Genomic DNA, 24968 nt, shown 5'->3' with positions numbered 1-24968 from the left:
CAAGGAGAAAAGAAAAAGTATGGCGTTGCCTCTCCTTTAGGGTTTCTTCTTTTATAAAGTCCTAACAGCGTCCCAGTGAAGTAGCATCACACCACCATCAAAAGAATATCATATGTTCAGCTGCACATAATGTCACCTAGGACACTTGCGACAGTGAGATGCTAACCCATGCTGGTCATAGAAACGAGAGATTTGGAAGTCCACATAGGCCTAACCTTGGTGAAAAGAAATTCACTGTGAACGTTGAAGAAACATTCACAATTTCAAGAATTATACATGTACATGACAAATAAACAGCATTTCACTAATCGTAAGTGGTCCGTTGTATCAAGTCAGGGAAAAGGTCAGCATTAGAAAAAAAGCATTTTCAAAAGAGCCTTTAAATTGGCATCACACATTTTAAATGAAATAGACTCCAAACCAACGTCAAACATAATGTTATTAAATTAATTAAAATAGGAAATATATATGGAACTTTCACCAAACGTTATTACATTAAAAAAACGAATGTTAGAAATACCCTACTCTCACAAATGTTTCACAACATTCATATAAATGTATAATTTTCTGAATTCACATCTCAATTTTTTTTTTTACTTTTCATAAACTATAGAATCTCTAACATTATTATGTGAAGATCGTATCTAGTTTCTACATGTTTTTGCAGCAACTTTTCTAAATGGTGCATTTGAACAGAAAGCATTAGAAACACTAGGCCACAGTATAATTTCATTAGTAAACGTTAATAAACAACATGTGCAAAATAAATGTATTAGAGCAACTCGTTTATATGTATTAGTATTATTTTGTTTTCTTATTATTTTAAAGCACACTTTTATGGTGCTTCTACAACACTTGTCTCAGTTTCATGTGTCACTGTGTCTAAAGTGTGCAAAGTGTACTTTCAGCTTCTCATGTCCTGGATCAGTAAATATGTTGTGTAAGGTGATTTTTTTTAAATTGCTCATCATGATCGAAGCTCTAATACCGGTCAATTCGTTGATTAATGGAAGACAGACATGTACTGATGGGGCCCAGGAGAACAATAATCTCTGCCATGGAGAGTAGTGAACACGTACACAGATGTTCCTGCTGATCAGTTAAGCTCAGGAGTTTCCACAAAGCTCCATTATCATGTGGATTGGATTTTGGAGCTTGCGCCTGAATCACAACAATGTAAAATATATTCGTATGGAACAAACAGGAATTTTTTGGTCCTTTATTTAATTATATTGTTTTGCATAGTAAGTGCAAAGCCCAGATGGCAGCCATGTGCCATGTGCTGTCACAATAAAACAATAGAGCAACAAGAGAATGCTGTAAAAATTGGACAATTTACAACACACTCCTGAGTAAAATGTGTTTCAGAAATTCCACTTACATTTTTCAGAAGTCTTATATTGATATCCCTTGTCTTTTAAAAAATGATGGAGGCCTTACCCACAAACAATGAGAGAATTAAAAATGGCCTCAATGTACTTAATATATTAAAGAACTCAACGCGAGGGCAGGCAGTCCCAGCATAAAGAGACACATGCATTGAAGCAAATGTATTAAATGTGTATGCCTTTCATTTGACCTACTTTAGGAGCTACAAAGTATCAGGTAGGAAGGAATCTATGCCCAAATCTACCACTGATTACTTTACCAATGCAGAAATTATCATAAAATATCCTCAGCTACATAGCTAGAAGACAGTGTTGTGCCACGTCACACTCACTGTAATGGTGGGGCTGTAAATGGGCTGAATTCATAGTTCATTCGTAGACTCCTGAACTATCCTACCGGGATTTGACATTGTGAGTAAATGCTTCAGAAATGAACAGAGGCACACTGGCTTGCAGGACAATATATAGTTTTTTCTAATAGGTTTGCCAGATTTTCTGAGGTCAATAAAAATGGCAGGGATTCAATAGTGTAAGTTTCTTTATAGACAAGACCACTTTGTGATCCCAAAAATTCATCAACCTTGGCATGTGCTATGAATTGGCGCATGAAAATACTGCTGTACTCACAAATTATTATTGTCCTGATGAGGACCCTCCCATGGTAATGGGCCAAAACACTGTCAATGCCCATTGGGCAAATGGATTTTAAGTAAGATTTAGTAATTTTTGTGTATTAATCGAAGGGAGGATCCCATGTTAACAGGACCAAATACAGCTTCACAAATCATTGTTCTCCACCGCCTTACCATGTACCAAATATACACATTGATTTTCACTTCTTTTGCTTTGCACTGTGTGATCAGTTAAGCATTGGGTACTGATTATGAAGTTATTTCTGTTTCTATAAACATTGTTACAGCCAAATGTCCTGAGTTTGTTGATTTATCCTATTCTTACTTTTATGGCGTATGACAGGATTGAACGCTTCTATATCTTTCTGATATGACCCATTAGGAGACTTTTTTTTAATATACATGCATTGCCTCTGAATCCAGGTGGTTGAAGAGGGCTGCTCCTATAGATTGTACTGATTAAAAATATTTTGATCATTTCCTGTCACACAAAAAATGAAATTGCAGCACTGCAGTATTAAAACACCTGTGCTACTTTTCTCAGCTAATCTGTAGTTTGGTAAACATTTTGGTTCCCCCGCAGGTATTACAAATGAAACATTTCTAGAAGTGAAAAAATTGTGATTACAGATAAAGAGCAAAGGGAATGCTTGTAGTCATGATTTAGTAGCCTTTTCTATAGATTACAGATATTAAGACTCTAGTCAAACAATAGCAGAGCAAATGTTGATGATTACGTATTAACGTAAAATACAATGTCTGTTTGCTAAAGACATAAAACACAGTAAAAACTTTATACCCATTTCCAAAGAGTTAATAATTTGTGACTCGTATTTGTTTTGAATAAAATACAGCCATCTATAACTTAGTAGTAAAAGGTTATCTTTATCAACTTCATATTTAAGAATTTGGCAGAACAATACTTTTTTGTTAACCCTTATTTGGAGTTGCACAGTGTGTCGAACGTATGAAGGCAACTACAGTAGTTAATTAAATTGATTATCACCGGTGTCCTGGCTAAAGGTGTGTTGATTATTTTCATTAATATCTACAGATAAGTTTACAACTAGGGAAATATGATTTCCACATAAGGAACAGCTTCCATATTTGAAACAAAAACTGGATGTGAAGACTAATAAAAACCTTTAACACTGTAACATTTTGAAGTTTTTCTTGTACTGAAATTAGGGGGCCCAGTGCAACCCCAGGAAATGCAATCACAAAGCCAGGAGCTGTTGCAACCACAGAGTGGGCTCTCGTCATCACGGCCTCCTGCTCAGGACCATCTCAAGCAGCCTGCCGTCTCCAAGCCTCAGAAACCACCCAAGCCTCCCGCGCCCACAACCACACAGCCGCGATCCCAGAAGCAACCTTCTTCCGGTGCTGGGACACTGCCACAGCCTGTGCCACAGCAGAAGCCTCATCCACAGCTGAAGTAAGATCTGTCTCTGTGTTCCTGCTTGGTAGCTAACATTGTAAATTCATTGCCATGATTGAAGGAGTGGGTACATAAAAAGAAAACTCAAATAATGAAGCTAGAAAATTAACATCCTTTTTCCAAACAAATGTAACTGTAAATATAAGGGTGTAGATCTATGGTAATTGAGGGGGGTGCTGTCAAAGGAAAACTGTATTTCTATATTAATTTATTTGACAACAATGGCCTGATTGAATAAACTAGTCAGTAACTATATTTTCATTACCAGCTAATATGATATGATGACACCTCATGTTAGTGTGAATATATCCTACACAAATGATAAAAGTGCATGCATAAACGGGAAAACATAAGTTTGCTGAGTCTTTGTTACAATTGTGGAATGATTAGAGCTAGGAATGTTGAAATCCTTCGGGATATGATAAGCCAAAAAGGAAGTTACGTGTTCTGAGTTACTGAGCCAAAGAGCCACTTCTTAAATTCCAAGTGCTTGAGTCTCCCATGGTTGTCACGGATGCCAAAGCAGAAGCAGGAAAACTTCCTTACTGTTTCAGTGGTTAAATTAAGGATCTAGCTGGTCCAACTCTGGTAGACAGAATTCAGTCCATAAGGAATTCCGGTGGAGGAGCCAGATCCCATCTTCTCATTATGAGTAAGAAGATTCTTTAAGCTTCATTACTTCTTCAAAGCTCAATGAGCACCTGATAGGCACTAATGAATGCATTTTCAACAAAGCGGTCCCTGCCAGGAAGGGATCTCCAATCTCCAAATGAGCAAGACTATCTTATACCGAGAAGATGGAGCCGAGGGCCTGGCCTGACTCAGTAGACTAGCGACCACCCGCTGAGGGCTAAATGAGTCCTTTTGTTCTCATGTAAAGTGTGCATGTGTAATACGTTTTGCACATGAAAATAGCTTTTAAAACAGGGCCTGCAAATAAATGCCATTTCAGACCAGCTTTTTTGGTTCTACTACTGGGTTAGCTGTAGGCAAGCAGGCAAAGGGCGCGATACACAGGGGCCTACATTCATTATTGTTTGTGAGACAGCTCACGCAGTAGTGAGAAATGATATGCTGCACACATGGGCTTTTATAATGGTTGGTTAATGGATGAATTGCTTTGTGTCACTTTTGTGACGTGCTACTTGCCACATCACCTGGTGGTAAGCAACCCCTAGGATGCTTCAAGACGGCAAAATGTACAGTAACCTCTTCAAACTGTCAGCAGATATCTTTATGAAATGTACAAGGCATAAGTAATTCAGTATGATATGTATGTCTGACTTTATAGATGGCTAGAAACTAGATCTGCTGTTTCTAACTGAAACATGGGCAGATGCTGCACTAGTTTCAGTACACAGGCTGGACAGACCTCTTAAACGAGGCAATGGATTAGTGCTGATCTACCATAATCGAATCCCCCCAACCCGGCCCCACCGCTCTTACCTGCACAGGGGCCGTGGTTGTGGAGCAAGCCTCCCTAGACTATATGACTGGCTTAATGTCACTTTTATTAGGTTAGCTCCATTTAAATCAGCATCTTCTAATAGGACCACACCCTCTGCACTTAAGTTTTTTGAGGCACTAAGATCTGAACAATAAAACTGTAGGAGACAGGAAGGAAGCTGGCGCTCTCAGTATGGTAACTTTGAGAAACACCCCTATAAACAGTCGCTATCAAAGTACAAATGCCTACTGACAAAAGAAAAAAGTAACTACCTTACCAAACAAATAGAACTAGCAACAAACTCCACTAAGGAGCTATATCAAGTAGTAGCTAAATTAACCACCATATCAAGCAGCAAAGTAGCTAACTGCAGTCAAACCTTTTGCCACGCACTAGCTCACTTCTTCAGGGATGAAGTAAACCAAATTTGTTCCAAGTTTATGGCCTCAAACAACTCCAACATCACTGATATAGCTTCTCAGGCCACTTCTGTCCAGACTTCCTTCACGGAATTCCTCCCAGTCACTTCAGATCAGGTAGCAAAAATTATTCTTACAGCTAAGTCTGGCTCTCCTATAGATCCATGCTCTGCCTTGGCATTAAAGCTTATACCCAATCTTATAGGTAAAAATCTCTTGGCCATTTTTTGTTCAATGTTTATTATGGGAGTTTTTCCTTCTTTGGAAAAAAAACCTCCATTCTCCTGATTATAAAAAACCCAGTCTGAATACTGCTGGTCCCAATAATAATAGCTCTATATCCCATCTTCCACTTCCTGCCAAAAATATGGAGAAAGTAATGAACACATAGCTTGCCCAGTTTATCCAAACCAATGGTTTGTTGGAGCCTACTCAATTTTGGTTCCAACCTGAGCATAGCACAGAGACTACCTTGATTAAAGCCACAGTGGAGATATGGGCTATGTTGCATAGGAGTGGTGCTACAGCCCTTATTCTCCCCGACTTGTCAGCAGCATTTGATACAGTAGACCATAAGCTGTTGATCAAGCAGCTAGGAGATCTAGGCCTGGCCTTACTAACCTCATTCCAATGAAACAGAGTGCAATCCATTGCCCTTGAATAGTTTGAATCTTTCCCCTTTTCTCTGCTTTGCGGGGTCCCACGGGGATCCTCGCTTAGTCCAACATTATTAACCCCTTCTGTGCCACGCCCTTTCCCCCTCCTGTGCCGGGCGTTTTATTAGTGGGTGGGGTTCATGACGAGATAGTCTCATCATGGGCACAGCGCGACCGTGCTCCATGACGAGACTATCTCGTCATGGGCACTGAAGAGGTTAAATGTATAAGTGACATAGTTGGCTACTCTGATCAAATTATGTTGGTTTCTCCCTTACCTCCTATGCCAATGACACACAAATTGTTGTGCCAACTTTTAACAATAAGGCGAACATTTGCACCCACTTCAATGACTGTATGTGTGCTATCAGCTCATGGATAAGCAAGCACTGTTTGAAGCCTAATTGAGAAACAAACTAGGTGGTACAGTTCAGAACCCTCTCCCCAGCTTGGGCCCCTTCCTGGTGGCCAGAGGACTTAGGCTCTCCTCCCACCCCAGTGATTAAGGAAAAGAACCTAGGTGTTCAAATTGACAACAAGCTGAATTTTGTAAATCAAGTTAGTGCCACTGCCTCCTCTTCATTCTTCACACTTAGGATAATAAAGGAAAGCCTTTTTTTCTCCCAGCCAACACTAGAAAGACTGTCATCATGGCCTTATTTCATTCAAAGTTCTAGTATTGCAATGGACTCTGTAAACATGCAGGACAAACATCTAAATAGATTACAGACGGTATAGAATGCAGCTGCAAGACTACTTTTAGGGATTACCAATTTTCATTTTGTCTCTAAAGCAATTGATAAGATACACTGGCTTCCTGATAGAAGCCATATTACACATTTATGGCCCTCTGCATCGCCCACATGGCCTTGCATAATGCTGGTCCAGACTTGCTGAGGCATGTTTTTAATTTGTGCCATCCCAATAGACTCCTGAGCTCCTCTGGAGTAAAGAAAATGGTGGTCCCCAAATTCCGTAAAATGAGTTGGGGCTGCAGCAGTTTGATTACAGGAACGACCAAGCTCTGGAAAGGTCATCCTCAATATCAGAACTCTGACCTCCCTTATCTTCTTTAGGAAGGTGCTCAAAATATGGCTCTTAAATAACTTAGATTCTCTTTCCATTCATGTTCACGTTATGTCAGCACCAAGGCACCTCAGAGTATACGAGTGCTCTACAAATTTTGTTAACATAACATAAATTTTTATATATTTGCAAAATTGTTTGATGATTTCTGAAAATATTTTAAAATATTAATTAAAGTCCAACTAGCCACACTGAATACAAAATCGTCTGTCTTGCCTGTCTTGGCCTTTTTTAGAAAGCAATAAATATATTTTAGCACATACTGATCAGTGTTCTGTGACCCCCAGTGTAGCATAGTAGGGAATTTTCTATGAAGACATGTTGTACATCATACTAATTAAAAGGGTGAAGACCCTTTAGCTCTGAAAGGAATGAGCAAGCCCTGCATGCTACACACCCTTTACCTGGCACTTTATTGATTTATTTACTATAAAGGAAAGCATAGGACAAGGGCGCACAGGGGCACTAAACTAAAATTGCAGCTTGAGTCCCTCTTGGACATATGAATTAGGTAGCTTGAAATTAATTCCAGTGGATAATTCTAAGGTCATTTTGTTGCTGTAAAAAAACTTTTGTTTTGGTACAGATCATGACTTGTGTCATACAGTATTAGAGAATCCACAAAGAGTAACCCGATAGTCACCTATTTGAGGCTTATTAACTGCTTTGCTGTGAAGCACGTGAAGTCCCCCTCGTCAGTTATTGGCTCCGCGATAACGGGATGTTGGCGATGGCGGTGACGCCATCATTTGAGCGTTGGCGTCAGGGAAGCCGATAATTGCAAGGCGTTGAAGGGTGTCAGAGCTGTGGGGCAGTGTGTTGTGCACTTCACGAGCGGTACCCCTGGCCTCGGTACAGGTTGCAGCGTCACTGCAGCATCGCTGATGGAGTCTGAGTTGATTTTCTTGCTTTCTTTAAGTTTCTTCCAGCTCCCAGCAGCAGGAACAACCTCTAGAGGCCCAAAACTGGAATAGACACCTCCGGGCAGGAACAATCTTCCAGCGGTGAAGTTCAGGGGTGCTGATGGTGAAGTCTTTGTGTCCCTGAGACTGCAGAACAGGAGGCCAGCACACACAAGCCCTTGGAGATTCTTCTTCAAGCAGGTTCACAGCAATGTTCCAGTCTTTGTTCAATTCCTTGGCAGAAGCAGTAACTTCAGGCCAACCCAGTAAAGCACACAGCAAAGGGGCTTTTCTCCTCCTTACAGCTTTCCAGCTCTTCTCCTTGGCAAAAGGTTCCTCTTGAGTCCAGAATTGATCTAATTTTCTGGGTTTAAGGTCCACTACTTATATCCCATTTTGTCTTTGTTCTCTCTGTGGCAAGGGTTTCTGAGCCCAGTCCAAACCAGTTCTGGCTTCTCTGGCATAGCTTCCCTGCAGGAGGTGGAGACAGCATTGTGCAGAGGAGACACGGCCTGTACAGGTGCAAGTAAAACTCCTCCCACCACTCTAAATGTAGCCAACGTCTATTCAGCTCTGCTCCAAGTCACCCAGGAAAGGCAGGGCACACTTCAGCCCCCCTTGTGGCTGTCTACAGTGAATGCACATCCCTAGCCCCTGTCAGTCCAAAACCGACAGTCAATACACAAACCAGCTGAGGCACACAAAATGGTTGAATAAGAAAATGCCTACTTTCTTAAAAGTGGCATTTTCAAACACACAATTTAAAAAACCATCTCCCTAAAAAGATGTGTTATTACATTCTGAGTTCAGAGAGCCTAAACTCAATTTCTCCTTCTTGTCCCAATGGAAAGTTATGAAAGTAAGATGTTACAAAGTAACTCCCATGTTAGCCTATGAGACAGATAGCCTTTCAATAGTGAAAAACGAAATACACAGTATTTCACTATCAAGACATGTCACACACACCAGTACACGTCCTACCTTTCACATAGACTGCCCCTTGGGGTACCTTGGGCCTACCTGTGGGGTGTCTAACATGTAAGAAAAGGGAAGGTTAGGGCCTGGCAAGTGGGTGCACTTGCCAAGTCGACTTGGCAGTAGAAAACTGTGCACGCAGATAATACAGTGGTAGGCCTGAGACACATTTATAAGGCTACTCATGCGGGCGGCACAACCAGTGCTGCAAGCCCACTAGTAGCATTTGATTTACAGGCCCTGGGCACATACAGTGCACTGTACTAGGGACCAGTAAATCAAATATGCCAATCATGGATAACCAATCATAATCATAATTTACACAGAGAGCATATGCACTTTAGCACTGATTAGTAGTGGTAAAGTGCCCAGAGTCCTATAGCCATCAAAAACAGGTAAGGGAAAATAGGAGGAAGAAGCAAAAGGTTTGCAGATAACCCTTCAAAAAGGGCCATTTCCGACAGCTGGAGAGGCTCAGTCCTGGTTCCCATACATAAGAAGGGATCCCATGATAACCCTGCCAACTAGGACTAATTACTTTACTGGACCTTAACGGTAAAGCATAATTTAAGATCTTACGTCAAGAGCGGGAACAATGGACAAGGGAAAAGAGGATATTATCATCGGCCCATGTGGGACAGAAGATGATCTAATGGCACTGGCTTGCTTAGCTGGCAATGAAGAACTCCCCTCCCCTCTATGCTGCATTTATTGACTTCACCACATCTTTTGACTGCGTGAGCAGGGGATGACTGTGGCATAAGCTCAACAAGTGGGGGTTCCAGCCTCAGTACTAAATGCCATTAGTAGTTTTTATTCCAACACATGGATAAAAGTTTGGATTAACACCAACTGGGTAACATCAGACAAGATCCCGACCTTGAGGGGAGTGAAACAGGGGTGCATCTTGGCACTGCATCTTTTCAACCTGTACTTTGCTGACATTAACAATCATCGAGCCACCACAAAAGTCTTTCCATCAAAATTAGCAGGAGCCGAGATCTGCCTCCTCCAATATGCTGATGATATCATTATATTTGATAAAACCCAAATAGGTCTGCAGCGCTCTTTGAATGTCCTTGTCTAGTACTGTCTAATGAACAATATTGAAATCAATAGAGGGAAAACTAAAATCTTAGTTACTCATAGGAATAACACCAAAAAAGGATCATGGCATCTGGGCACCAAAAAATTGGAGATAGTGCCAGTGATTAGGGAGTATACTTCATTGGTCAACGCAGCTATTAAGATCATCTAGCCTAATGTAAGCAAGTTACCTTAGCATTAACAGTCTCGTTCTGCAAATTAATTTGCAAGATGAATGGACCACAAGTAACTGCACTATGTTGAGTGATTAGCTCCAAACTAATGCCAACATTGATGTATGGAGCCTTTACTTTCAAAGATTGCTTAGTCTGGTTAGATTGTGCTCAGAGCCAATGATCTTGTGCTATTTTCTCGCTGCCTAATTGTACACCTGTGTCTTGAATTCAACTTGCCAAGACAGAGTTTTTTTGTAAAACACATTATATTGACTTCGTAAGGTACCATCTGGGCAGCAGCCCAGCATGTACATATTGAAACAAAGGATAGTTCAAGATTTCCAGGTTTGTATACAAAATTAGCAATAGTTTGCATATATAACAACGAAAACTTTGCACAGACAATCCCATTACCCGTATATTTTAGTGAGTACGTTTGAGCATCCGCCTCAGCGGGCCAAGGCAGAGTTTAATATTAAAATTGCACTATATTACCTATTGTGCAAAGGGAAGGAGTGCTGAGATTGGTACGCTAAGAAACTTGATGTGGCAGACAATTTCCAGCAAGGATTTGAAGTGGCACCATTATCTTGTATCAACAGTTAATGCCTTAGCAGCAGAAGAAATCTGGGCCACTAACTTATCTCCATAAACATGTCCAGAATATTATAAAAGCAGGCCAGATTAATTTTCAGATTGATGGACATTGAGGCCGTCGCAGCTATAAAAAAAACTTGAATTCTACTCTGCCAATATAATGAATCAGGAGATTCTGGATTTCTGGACTTGCCCTGGAAAATGTTGATGATGCAGAGTTTACTACCCTAAGGTGTGGAATGAAACCATTGAAATGATATACTTTCAGATTAATGGTACAACAGAATGGTCATGTCACTATGTGGAGTGCAGTCGGAGTCTTTAATGCACATAATTTGAATCTGTGCCCCCTTAATGCCACATAGAGGATATTGGCTGTGTCCAGTTTTCTTGCACCTATACTTGAGAACTTGTAAAGATGCACTTGCTGCTTGTCAGTCCGGGCACTTCCCACAAATAACAGCCTACTACCTGAAATGTATTTGTCAGGCAGCTAAGCATTTGAATGATAAAACCCTGTAAGTAGAAGCCCAAGCTTAAGTCTCTGTAAGAGAGTGGGACAACAGCATCAACAAATTAAAAGACGAATACATTACCAACTATTTTACGATTTCACTTTTTGTATTGGAATGGCCATTATTCTTAGAAATAATCACAGCTGTTGAGTTTTAAAGTGCAGCACTTGACATTAAGGCTATGAACAGTTGTTTCTACTGAACTGCTATGGCTCCCGGTTAACACTTTGAAACAAGGGACTGCTTCTTATTAACGAGCCAAGTATAAAAGAAAACTTTTTAGCTCATCATTTGATGGAATTGAATCATTTGTTTATGCACTTACTCCCTTTAGAGATACTGGCAGCTGAAAATTGATCCTTAGGCTATGGGTTGTGCCGGCTAAGATAGTGTACTCGATTTTACAAGAGGAAATGTGACATTTTATTATTGTCTTCTGTCTTAAGTACTCTTTTTAGGTCGAGCCTAGGGGCAGTGCGCATGCACTGCTCGCTTTGCGAGGCATGCAGTAGTCGAGTGTGCTGTGGAAGCCTCGCCTTCTCTCCGCCCATATTTTTGATTGGCTGGTGTCATTGTCCTTGGTAAATGCTGGCTTCTGATTGATAATGAGGTTTGTTAGTTCCTTCTTGTTACCGCTCTGTCGCCATTTGTTACCTCCCATGATGACTGGATCTTTTACTTGTGGCGTTACAGGGTCTCCTTCATAAGTCAGTAAGCACTATTTATTTTATTTTATTTGCAGCGCGGTCTGCTTTCACTTTAGCGGCCGTGCTTGTTTATTTAATTAATTTGCCGCGTGGGCCGAAAGGGAGCGTTTCTACTCACTAATCTAACAAGCATTTGCAATGCAATAGGTCTCGCATTTACAAGAGTGTGAGCCATTGACATTGCAAATAACAATGCCTCTTATTTTTATTTTTGTTTTTAAAACATAAATAAAAGGCATTGTCATTTACAATGCCAGTAGCCTAAACTTGTGTACATGTGAGACCTATTGCATTGCAAATGCTTGTTATCTTATTGTAACAGTTTTAATTAACTGGAACAAATAAAGGATTATTAATTCCTTGGTGGGAATGTACGGTTGAAAGAAAAGTGTTTCTCTGCTCATTGTATTGTGAATCATTGGTGCTTGTGCCCTCATCTGTATTAGGCTTTTATAGATGAAAAGGCAGCAGGTGTCCAGAAGAGGCTGATCAGAGGTGGCTGACACTCTGGGGTGTGCAGGGTATGACTGTACTGCAAAGTAGATAGTGATTGATTTTCCAACAGTGGGTGCAAATGTATAAGTAGACAGGCATCTTCCATGTCTATTTTGTCATTGTAGTGGAGTACAGGTGCAGGTGCAGGTCTAAGCTGTATGTGCTCTCCTGATTAGGGGTGAAGAGATTTCTCAGGTTGCCAGTTTGCAAAATGTTGTGTCACGTGATAATTGCAGTCCACTTTCAAGCTTCAAGAGAAATTGTTGGTGGACAATGCACTGACTGTTGCTGTTGACCTACATTTTTGTACAAGTAGGATTCAGAGGAGTCACCTTGCCTACCACATATGTGACTTGTAATGGGCAGAATAGTGACCACTGTTTCTGCATATTTTAGGTTGCATACATTAAATCATCTGTTGGGGTAAATGCATGGTAACAGAGTGCAAGGTTCCACAGTGGGGTGTGTGTGTGTGTGTGTGTGTGTGTGGGTGTGTGTATGTGTGTGTGTGTGTGTGTGTAATGGAATGGAGGTATCTAGTGTGGGTGTTTATTTGATTTACTCTTTATTTGTGGCTTATGGGTGAAGCTTCCAGTGGGCCTGAGTGATTTCTTAGAATGTATGTTATTGTTAACCAGGTATCTATATGATAATGTGTTTCCTTGCTTACACCAACATCTTGGCCTTCCCTACATAGCGCTTTATTGGGGGCTGAATGGGATGTGGCGCCATTGTTATTATGTGTATGCTCACTTGAAAATGGGGATGTAGGCGGGTTTGTGTGTGTATGTTTTATTATCATCTTACCACATTGCCCTCTGGGAAGCGAGAACTAGTTTTGCTCTTGCTCTAAGAGCACAGTTTGCTCCTGTGTAGGTGCACATTGCATCTGTAGTTTGTCATCTGTTGGAGTCAGTTTCATGAAAAATGTTAACATGTCTGTAAACGGATGCCTTCGTTTCGTGCAAGGTGTGTGGGTATGCTAGTTTATTCAACAGGTGTGATTCTGGGTGTCTCGTTCCTAAATCACTGCGATTTGTCTTTGTGATATTCCTATGTGCTTCACATGGACTTTATTATTCATTCCTTTCTATAAGTTGCATAGGTCTACCTTTGTGCTTGGCAGAGTTCATCGTCCAATGCTTTGATAGTCTCAGAGTTTGTTTCATGGATTTTCCATCTATATTTTTATTTTGATTTTCACAAGATTTGTAGCAAAGGAAAATACAATTCATATTAAGTATTAGGGCGCATTTTCCCTGTATGCGCCTGGTGCACCTTAAAACAGGTGCGCTGGGCGCAAGCAGAGAAATTGCACCCTATTACATAGAATGCGCTGCCCTGGGGGCTGCTGTGAACTTATGCTGCCCTGGGGGCAGCGCATCCAAGTAAAATACAAAGTGGCTTTGAAGCAGCCGCTCCATGTTTCACTGTTCAGGCGGCAACCCACCTGCACTTTGAAGGGGGTTTAGAGATCCCCTTGCAGGCAGATGCAGTCAGTCACTGCACCCACCTGTAAGGGGATGTCTAGGTGGTCCATTGGACCCATTGTACCCCTGAATAGGGCTGCATTCAGGGGGCACACTGACAGTGCACCACTTTTTAGGTGGCGCACTGTCATTGTGCCTTCTGACAGCTTCTTTGCCTCTGCGCCTGCGTCTGTAATACGATGCGGGCACAGAGGCAAAGGGTTCCCCTCATTTGCATGGAGCATACCCCCATGCAAATGAAGGAACATCCCCTGCATATAGCGCTGGTGCTTTATGTGAGCCAGTGCTATCGGTATTACAGTAGGGGCTGCACAAGCGTCTCCATCCCTTCTGTAATACCAAAGTACCATGGGGGTGTGCAAAGCGGTTGCAAACGTTCGTTGCGCCCCAGGACACTATCTTTAATGCGACCCCTGAATATTCTGTCTAACCAGCTTTATGTAGACATTTGCATGACTAGTGTCACTTTTTCTTTTTTTTGTGTGCAAATTTCCCCCTGATATTTGATAGAGAGTCAAACAAAATATTTTTGTCGGAGAAATATTAATTCCTTTATGGTGGAATCCAACAGGTTAAAATAGAAAAACGTTTTATTCAATACAATCTTCTTATATGGTTGCATTGATTTGGGCTCTGCTTTCTTCTTTTCTTTGATACTCATGTGCAACCACTGCCTGGGGTCATCAGGGTTGATTTGTCATCCCCTTGCTGGTCCAACAGGAGAGGAAGGATAATGGGCCTGTTCATTGCTGTCTATTTTCAATAAAAGCCTCGATGAGGGACAGAAATTGCCACTGTATTACTCAAAAAAAGAGGAAATGTTTCTTTATAGAATTTCACCGAGCTCCCCACGAATTAGGAGGCCAGATTTCTTGAACTCTCTGCTCACACTATGATAGCAGCAAAACACATAGTAGTTTGGTTTGTCAACACGTTTAAAAGCCACTAACAACTATTTCATGAAGGCTACAAATAATTCAGTTTTTCTTTCAAGCCAGTACAGATTTTTTGTAGAAAGAGATCAGAATGGGGAAGTGGGAATTATCTTCAATTTAGAATCCAGTGACAGAATCGTAACCCATCCTCCAGGATGTCACTAGAATCTGGTGGTGCTGAAAATATATTTGAAAAGTTATTACTTTGGCCAGTAAAGCATATTGGGATGTACCAGAAATGCTAAATACAATCTCCATGAAACATGAGTTGACCAAGGTGCTCCGGTTCTTCGCTAAGATTTGAGGAAGATAAGCTAACAGAGAAAATGAGAGCACCCTGGCAGATCAGTGGTAGAACAATCTACAATTCTATCTTAGTTAGTTGGAGGAATGCACCTATTTTAGGAGCGGTTTAAAGACTGTATTATTTCTAAAAATGTATGGCCATTTACATCTCCTATGAGAAACAGCCTCTTTTTGGGTGACCACCCCCATTTTCGGCTGACTGGTAGTGCTGTTTTTTTAACTCTTCACATTGCAACACTACTGGTCAGTCCCAATTGTGTGTGCTGTGTTTCCTAAAACATGGTAATATTAGGTTTTTAACAGACCATACCACTATCTGCACCTACGAAGATCGCTCCGAGCGTGCTGCGATTATTACTGCCATTTGAACTCCGCTTTCACGCGCAATTCGCGCTTTTAAAACAACCTGTTTAGCTATTTTATTTAATTTGAGTTGTTTACCCTTGTTTTTAATTGACGCCCCTCACCTGCACAATAATTGTACAAGCACCGCATTTGGCGGGCCCTTGTCCTGGTAGTCAAAATTCGGCGGCCATCGTGGGTGTGTAGGACGCCTGACGGCACCACTTTGCTTGACGGTCTAGACGTCACAAGGACGCTAGACCTCTACTTAAGGGGGTCACGCTAACGCGCAGCGGATACGCGCAGTGGATCGCCGAACTTCCGCCGGAGTTACGCCAGAGTTCAGCCCGTCGGTGCCCGTCCGTGCCAGACCGGGCCCAGGGGCCATGACTCTTTCTACTAGCTCCTGTGGTAGTTTCTTCTATTCAGGTGAAGTTTTAGAAACCCTACGTCACACTCCTCATACAAACTGTACTGTCTGCTCTTTCCCGACTCATAATTTTGAATGTGCTGGCTGTAGTTTTCTTACCGGCAGAATGTCCAATTGTAAAGCAATACGTCGTTCTCACACTCGTGGTAGACGGAGGAGATTGCATCCACATCTTAACAGCTTTACACTCCAATTTTGGAGTATTAATTGCCGATCCCTCCCGAAACACAAACATCACATCTACGACTTCATTGTCGAAGAGCAGCCCGACGCGTAGTTTCTTACGGAAACTTGGATTCAGGATTGCTCCGGTCCTGACATCGCCGTTGCTGTCCCTAACAACTATGTAATGGTGAGACTGGACAGAAACTCCGGAAAAGGTGGGGGGGATTGCCATAATTTTTAAGTCTACCTACACATGTAAGCTTGAAGCCCTTCCCATGTCTGGAAGTGAATCCCCAATTCACTTTATCGGGCCTCCTGATCTACCGCCCTCCTGGCAATGCTCTTCCTTGGGTATCTTCACTAGCTGATATTATAGCTCCCCTACTCCTCAGGGCAGCCAATTTTACCATTCTTGGCGATCTCAACTTGCATCTTGAAGACCCACAGTGTACCACCAGCAAACGTTTTTTATCTGATCTGGAGGCTCTCAACCTTTCCCTGCTCAATGTTGGCCCCACTCACTCTGCTGGACACCAATTGGACCCCATTGTCTCTAATCTCTCTTTTGATTGCTCTCAGAGTGCTCGCCCTTTGGAGTGGTCCGATTATTTCGCAGTCTACTTCTCCTTACTCTATACCAAGAACCAGAAAAATAGTGGCCTCGACAAGGGTGCACCAACTTATCGTTGGGGTAAACTTGATATTAATAAGTTGAACCAGCACCTCTTGAATACCCGTCCTGAGGAATGCGAGGTTTCAGTCGCGGAGTTGAACACCGCTGTTTCCCACTGGCTTACTAATGCTGTAACTACCCTTCTCCCGCTCTCTTCGAAACATTTCAGGTCACATCGCCTTCCGGCACCATGGTTTTCCACCGACCTGAAGGCCTTTCGTATCAAATGCAAGGCCCTAGAACGGAAATGGAGGCACTCTTACTCAGTCTCTTCGAAGACTGTTTATAAAGAGGCTCTAAAGGAATACCACTCAAAATGTAAAATCGCGAGAGCTGCCTATACTGTGGATGCAGTAACACAAGCTCAGAACTGTCCTCGCACTCTTTTCTCCGTCGTCAAAAAATTGACAGGAGCGGACACTATCCCGACACCTCCAGTTTTAGAGGAGGCCCAGTGTAACTCTATTGCGAAATTTTTCATTGCCAAGGTTGAGCGCATATACGACTCTATGAGCACTCCCTTGAACGCAAAGGAACTTCATTCGGGACAGGTCGCAGGGACCGAACAGCCTCCTCCTACGGTGAAGGTAACGCATTGGCAATTGTTTGACGACACCTCGTTCTTCACCTGCTTAAGCAGTATAAGATCTGGCTCACCTCGTGATCCTGTACCTGCCAAAATCCTTAAATTGCTGGATCTTGAATCTCGACGGGTTCTTATGAGACTCTTAAATGCTTCATTACTTGAGTCCCATGTGCTACAGGACTGGAAGCACGCAATGGTCGTTCCTCTCCTAAAAAAAGCTGGAGCCGATGTGTCCAATCTCGCCAATTTCAGACCGATATCCTTGCTGCCTGTACTTTCCAAAGTGCTGGAAAGGCATGTTAACACTCAACTATACCATCTAGTGGAATCTTCGGGATTTTTTACACCCATCCCAGTCTGGCTTTCGTGCTCACTGATCCACAGAGACCGCCCTTCTCGGGGTGACGGAGAGTTTAAGACACGGTATCGACCGCGGGGAAACATCTGCGCTCATCCTTTTGGATTTGAGCGCGGCGTTCGATACCGTGTCCCATTCCATTCTTTTGAACTCTCTTCGATCCCTGGGAGTGGACGGTCCGGCTTTGGCCTGGATTGCCTCCTTTTTAAGTGAGCGCACTTTCCAAGTCTTTTCCGCGAAAGCCACATCTTCCACTTGTCCATCGGCATATGGTGTTCCTCAGGGGTCCATACTCAGCCCTTTGTTGTTTAACATCTATGTGAGACCCCTGGCCTCCATTGCGGAGGACGCTGGGCTGACTATTTTTTCATACGCCGATGACACCCAAATTGTTTTCTCCCTTTCCAGCAGCGAGAGCAACGATATATCGGCTCTGAAAATTAGATTGTCACGTATAGCTGAGTGGATGCAAAGGCATCTCCTCAAACTAAACGGTGACAAAACCGAAATTCTTATCTTAGGGAATCATAAAGGTCTATGGAGCCCTCAACATTGGCCTAGTGAGATGGCACCCCTCCCTAAGCCATCTTCTGTAGTCCGCAACCTCGGTTTTTTTATAGACGACAAACTCTCCATGAGACAGCAGGCCACAAAGGTGGCCGCCATATGTTTTGCCATCCTGCGATGGCTCCAGAAAATTCTTTGGATGCTGCCTCTTGCCACCAGGAGAACTGTTGTCCAGGCGTTAGTAACATCTCGCCTGGACTACGGAAATGTCCTCTATCTCGGCGCCGATGTGGCCACCGTAAACAAACTCCAGGTTGTTCAGAACTCGGCAGCCCGACTTCTCTGTAATATCCCGAGGAGATCATCGGCCACACAGGCTCTGCGCGATCTACATTGGCTCAGGATCCCCAGCCACATTAATTTCAAAGCCATATGCTATCTTTTTAAAATCAAGCAGGGCTCGGCCCCAAAATACTTGCAAAGTCTGGTCCAACCCTACTAGCCTAGTTGCACACTTAGATCCTCTGCCAATTGCGACTTTGTTGTCCCTCGATTTAAGCTTGTAAGGATGGGGGGACGGACCTTTTCCCATCTAGTTCCCAAATATTGGAACGCGTTACCCACCACTTTGAAAACAGAAACCAATTTTCTTATTTTTAGAAAAAAACTGAAAACTTTATTTTTCCAATGATCTTCATGCCGCCTTAGTTGATTCATGGTGCTGTCTGAGAGGTTTGTTTTCTTCTTGAGTCTATCCCTTGCGCCGGGAAACCCACTGCGGGTATCTGATGCGCGTTATAAGTTTAAATAAATAAATAAATAAATAGGTAAAACCCAGTAACATATTATAACAATAATATTAAGAACGTTATTGTTGGTTAATTAAAACCCTTACAATATAAAACACTTGCAGCATATTCTTAGAAGAAACATTAAATAAAATTACAGAAGTTATAATTGACATTTTACTTAAAACTCTGCAAAGCTTCTCGACATTTAATGTTGGACTCGAAGGCCAAGTTCTGGTCAACAGTTTATTGGTTACATATTTAACTTTCCTCTAAGGCCATAACATCTGGTGCAGGTAAAACACCAGTAATATAGAAATTAAATTGCCCATTTGTAAAGCGCTACAGCTGCTGCACAAGAAAGCATCACAGTGGACTAAATCACACATTGTGCCCTCCACTAGGCTGTTAAGGAAAACTTGACTTTAGGCCTACATATATAGCTTGACTGCTGAAGTTGTTAAACCTGCAGGTGACCTTGTCAAATAACCCCCTTTTTTTAAAAGAAGGGACCCTAATTTAGAATTCCTAGTATCTGAAAGTGGAAATATACGACTTTATTTTTAGCATGTTCTTATAGTGATTATACCCCTGGATGATAAAAGCTACAGTACAATTAAAATGTTATTTCTGGAAACTTTGATGTAGAATAACCTACAGAATCCATTCAACCACTGTTTCTAATATTTATTACAAATCCAGTTTAATGGTGAAGTTGGATTTTTTGGTAAAGCTATAGGAAAAGTAACTTTTATAAAGTTATATTTTTCCTAACTGAAGCTCCATTGGGATAATTAGCGCTACCTGCAGCTGCCCTCCTTTTCGGTGCTTTCCCCTTGATAAGGTGTGAAAATTGCTCCTAGAGCACAGAAAATGGCTTCGACCCTTTGACAGGAAGATCTGGGTGTGAGGTAAGGGATTCATCTCAGGAAATGTAATTGGGGAGAGCTGAGGAACTTCATCAACTTGGGATTGGTGTGAAACCTGCACATGTAAGTGAAAATATGACCTGTGGATGACGGTCCTTTGACCCTAGGGCACACTGTAGCCATCCTGGCTCCTTCCCAGTGGGAAGGGGAGTTGGTCCTAGAATCAATTTGATTTATTTTGAGAGGAAGGGACTGCTTATTTCTATAGACACACCCCTGATTGGGAAACCAGCTTCCTCCAGAAGCAAAACAGTACTGCCATCTTTATTGTCCCTAGAAATGATGCAGTGTGGAATAATGTACAGGAGGGTAAAAAGTATGTGCTTCAAAAAGAGGAAGGTGTGCCCATTAATTGGGAAGTGCCCAGGAGTAATGCCCACCCACTGGGTAGTGAATTGTACAAAAGTGTCACCTCTAGCCCAGCTCCTCTAAACATGTCTGAACCTGTGTGGAGACCTAAAGAGCTAGACCTGCTCCCACTTATTCAAGACAAATAAGTGGACTCCAAGGGTCAGTTGGCTGACCTCCTTTGTGGCTACAGGGGCACCAAAAGCTGGAAGTAGCCTTTTTCTGTAGTGAACAACTAACCAGTGGCAAGAGGACTTGGATTGGACCGTGCCTGTAGCCTCTACTGGAGTGGCTTCTGGACTCTGAGTGCTGTTCGTGAGTTCATGGAAGCCTTAGAAGTGACTAAGAAGAGCTACTCAAGAAAGTTTGAAAAGTTGGAAATTCCAGACTTCCAGAAAATATGGATCAACAAACCAAGACTCTCTGTCGAAGGGACAGACTCCATTGGCAAGTACATCAGGTTTGTCCCACGCTGATTTGTTTAACATCTGAAAGAAGACTTCAGCAGATTCTCACTTATAAAATAGTTGGCTTCAGTGCGACTTGCCCAGTTACAGGTTCAAAGTTTGTCCCACTGGGGTATTGTGAGCTCCAAAGAAGAGACTATATCCTAAAGTGGCAATATTAATAAGGGGAGGGCGCAAAAAGTATTTGGCTGAAGAGAGGACTTCAGCTGGTTTAAAATGTGAATTTTTTAGCTCTGCTTTTTTCCCACCTATTACATTGAGCTCAGTGGGACCTCGACCAACATGTATCTGCCTTCAACTGAACTTATCAGACACAGCCTTTAAACTTGCCTCAACTGAGGATTTTGACTTCTAAGGTGGGTGGCCTGCCTTCCGTCAGGGTGGTGGAGGTCATTGCCTCCACTACTCTGGTGGACCCCTACCTACCATATTTTGAGATCTCCGCCGGCTCTTCAAAAATCTGTGTGACCTCAGAGGAGCTGCTGTCATGCTGGCTCCTTTGAACGTGCTGGATGTGTGGTGGGCAGCCACCATGTTTCAGGCAGCTGCTCATCAAACTTTTTTGTTTTCCTAAACCAAACTCCCAAAGTGGGAGTTTGTTTTTTGGATAAAAAAAATAACTCAGACATCCTGGGAGCTGCCTCAGCACTTCTGCTCTATATAGTCCTGGCGGTCTGATGCACCAACACTGACAGCCACATCTCTTTTGTACCATCAGTGTAGGATTTCCGATGGTGGAGCCTGCAGGGGCATAGCTATCGGAAACTTGACGATCTCCATGACTCTTGATAGAATTAATGGACCATCAAAGGTCATCTGGGAAATTTCACTACTGGAGACTGGTGAGATAAATTGAGCACCATCAGAAATTAGAAAACTCTTCCTCTGAATTATGTATTGTATTTCCATGCTCTAATGCCCATGATGATTTCTTATTCTGTTATTAAAAAAAATGAATAGACAATAAATGAGCCAAGCGGCATTATAGGCTGATAAATGTGTGCCTGCTATTTTATAGTTATTTAGTTGGAAATATCTCAAATCAAAATGAAAAGGTAAATCCCATAAGGCATCCGGTTTTTCCTTCAAGAGCGACCAACAATCAGATGTTGGTGGTAAAGATGGGACTGCTTGTTGTGTGAGTTCCCAGTGTATGATGGTCCTTGACTTTGATATTCTAGACCGTGGTACTGTATCTAAAGTGGGATTTAGACAAGGCAGTCTGCTGCAGCTACTGTGACAGCCCCAAGTCAGTCATTTGTGGATTGTGGTGAAAGCTTTTGAAGGCCTCAAAATATGCCAGGAGTTAGCTTGTTTCATCAGAGTAGTTTCTGTACTCAATGAAAAAATGTATTGATGATGTATAGAGTTCTTTTAGCTTTCCCATCACAGTCTTTGTGAGGGGGATAATGAAACATAGTTCAAATGTAACTGTTCTTTTTCTGTTTTTTTGTCTTGCAGCAAATCTCAATCCCTGACAAACGCCTTTGGCTTTGGCGACTCCTCCTTTTTCCGCTCAAGTGTAAACGAAGACGAGAACAAGGCTGAAACAATCCGAAATTTGAGAAAATCATTTGCCAGCATCTTTTCAGACTAGGTTTCAAGCCTATCAGCTAGATCTGCTCTGAACACATCATATAGTACAATACGAAGCCAGTGTTTATTTCATGTCCTGTGGTCCTTTTGTAGCCATTCGTTTTGTGCTGCTTTGTTGTTGAGAAGCAATATGGTACTGCTGATAAGGACTATGTCATGGTAAAATCATCTGATTACTCAGGATAAGGAGGGGAAGCACTGCCATCACTTCTGCATCTGCAGCTTGCCTTGATGGGGGGAGGGGCAGGGAGACTGGGGGTTGTGGGTAGTAAGTAAGGAAGGGGGGGTATGACTGTGATAATGTGGCCTTAATGTGTGTCCTCTGCATTTTGTTTTAAATATTTGTGGTTAACTATATTGATGGTGTGTCCCTGTTTGCTTTAATTGTTATTGCATTCCCATGTTATATTTACTTTTACAAATGTGTAAAACAAGACTGATGGCATATCCCCATTCCTTACACTTTCCCTTTTCAAAATTGTCCTCAGGCTGAACAGAGCAAGATCTTGGTTTTTGCTATTTACAGCACCGCGGCTTCCAGTTAATACTGAGCAGATGCTCAGCAATAAAACACAAACTTCCTTAAGCATTTCACCCTTTACAATATATAGCAAATGTTGAAAATACATTATAGGACTTATTCATATCATTTTAGTAAGAAAAGCCTCAACAAATTTATCCTGGCGTGAATCTATTCTATGTTAATTTGGCTTCCTTATGATCTCAATCGCACACATCCATGGCCAACATAAAATAAAATAAACTCCATCATCCTTACTTTCTAAATATATCTGCAATAAATTGAATTCTGAGGCAGAAAGACAGGCTATTTCCAGGCAGTAAGCCAGCCATAGCATGTGTCAACCCTATAGACAATGACTCACATTTGACATATGTTATAAAATCAAAGTAAGCATATTCGGACTCTAACCATGCAACAAACTATAGATACATTGTAAAAGCAACATGGAGGAAGAATAGTATTCCTGCCCCTCGAAAGACTTTACTTTCATGGCTAATGAGAAGGGTTAAAAATCAATAATTCAGTGAAGACTAATAATGGTCTTGTCTATGATAAGGGAGCTCTGCAGGGAGAAAAATAATTAACACAGAATTTTTTTTTTCCATAAGAGAAACTTAAAGGTGCATAGTGGATGTTATACAGTGGAACATCAGCAGCTAAATATAAAAAGAAAACAGGAATCATGAACCTTTAGTTCCTGAGTGTCAGTACTGAGGATGCTCACTCTAAGTGTCTGATAAAAGAGAGCCAACTTTATCTTCCACTTTCTGCTGTCGAAAGACACTTTAGGAGAAGAAGAAATGGTGATTTGTGAGGCATATATTTTCTTTTGCTGATAAATTGCAGTCCAGAGAGGATACAGCCAGCGGTGTCCTCAGCTGAACATTACAATGTTAAAGTATGTCAGTTGGGGAAGTTGGACTTCAATCTGACTAATATCCCTCTGAGTGATTACCATAATGTGGAATTACTGATAGCCTGCCCCAAAGGAAATATTTATTATTGTCCTTAAATGGATAATGATTCTCCGGTGTTTAGAAGTCTAATGCAAATTTTGAAGAGACTGTTTCCAGGAAGTATAAAATACAGCTGATAGTAAATTGTTTTACAGAGACCTCCCCCTTGTTTCCAGTATTAAAAAATGTTCTCTTTATAGTCAGTAAACCTGTTGTTAAAAATATGAATCTTATTCTCTGTACTGTGAGTTCATGGTTAGTCAAGTGGGGTTCCTTCAGGACATATTAAGTACAGACCGTGTTCTTCTTTTGTAATGGGAGAGGTGTCAAAGTAATTGTCCACCTCTCAAAATGTCCAAGGGCAAATTAATCCCTCAATTGTCGATACACGTAACATATAATATAATTCTAGATAACTAAAACCAAAAATGCATTTGATGTAGATGCATTTGTTTATTTTTTGAACAGATTAAAAAATAACACAACTATAATTGTGGCAAATTGATATGTACAGTGAAACAGTGATGGCATTGGATTCAAGTGAAAGAAAGATGCCAGTGATAATTTAAAATAGTAAAAACATGTGTTTTCCAAATTTGCTGGCATCTTCAATAATATTAACAAGAGGGTTGCTACTTTAATTGTCTCAGACATTGTCCTGATGAAGATCAACCTCGAAATTTCATCAAATCTAAGGATTTTGGACCGATATTGCCACGTATTGTTTATGCTCTGGACAAGAAAAATCAAAAAAAGTTATCTCTTTTATGAGACACTGAGGTTTCTTTCCATGTATTCATTGTGCATAATTTGTATGCAGCTTTCACTGACCAAGAAATGCAAATCACTGTCATACAGCTTTGTAACATAAAACCAGTGAAAGCTTAATTTAATCTTGATAAAATTCTAACTTGTTAAATGAACTTACATCAAAATGTAGTTGGCTATAATCAAATAATTGGTATGACTGGCGAAGACATGATATTTAATCTTCAAGTTAATTCATGTTCTAACTGGACCAAATCAGCAATTAACTATGAGCATTTTTAC

General features: G+C 41.5%; 1 protein-coding gene across 1 annotated transcript in view; it reads left to right on the top strand.

Annotated features, from left to right (window-relative positions):
• The window catches only part of SYN2 (synapsin II), a 1092985-nt gene extending 1070322 nt beyond the window's left edge, over window positions 1-22663 (top strand). Inside the window, exons 12-13 of the mRNA XM_085624864.1 lie at window positions 3209-3455; window positions 22305-22663. Coding sequence (XP_085480990.1) covers window positions 3209-3455; window positions 22305-22440 — 383 coding nt within the window. The 3' untranslated portion in view covers window positions 22441-22663. The remainder of the gene's footprint in view (window positions 1-3208; window positions 3456-22304) is intronic.
• The last annotated feature ends 2305 nt before the right edge of the window (window positions 22664-24968 follow it).

This window comes from Triturus cristatus, chromosome 9 (genome assembly GCF_964204655.1).
Source record: "Triturus cristatus chromosome 9, aTriCri1.1, whole genome shotgun sequence".
NCBI lineage: Eukaryota > Metazoa > Chordata > Amphibia > Caudata > Salamandridae > Triturus > Triturus cristatus.
Note: the sequence above shows the minus strand (reverse complement) of the source record. Positions and strands in the feature narration are given on the sequence as shown.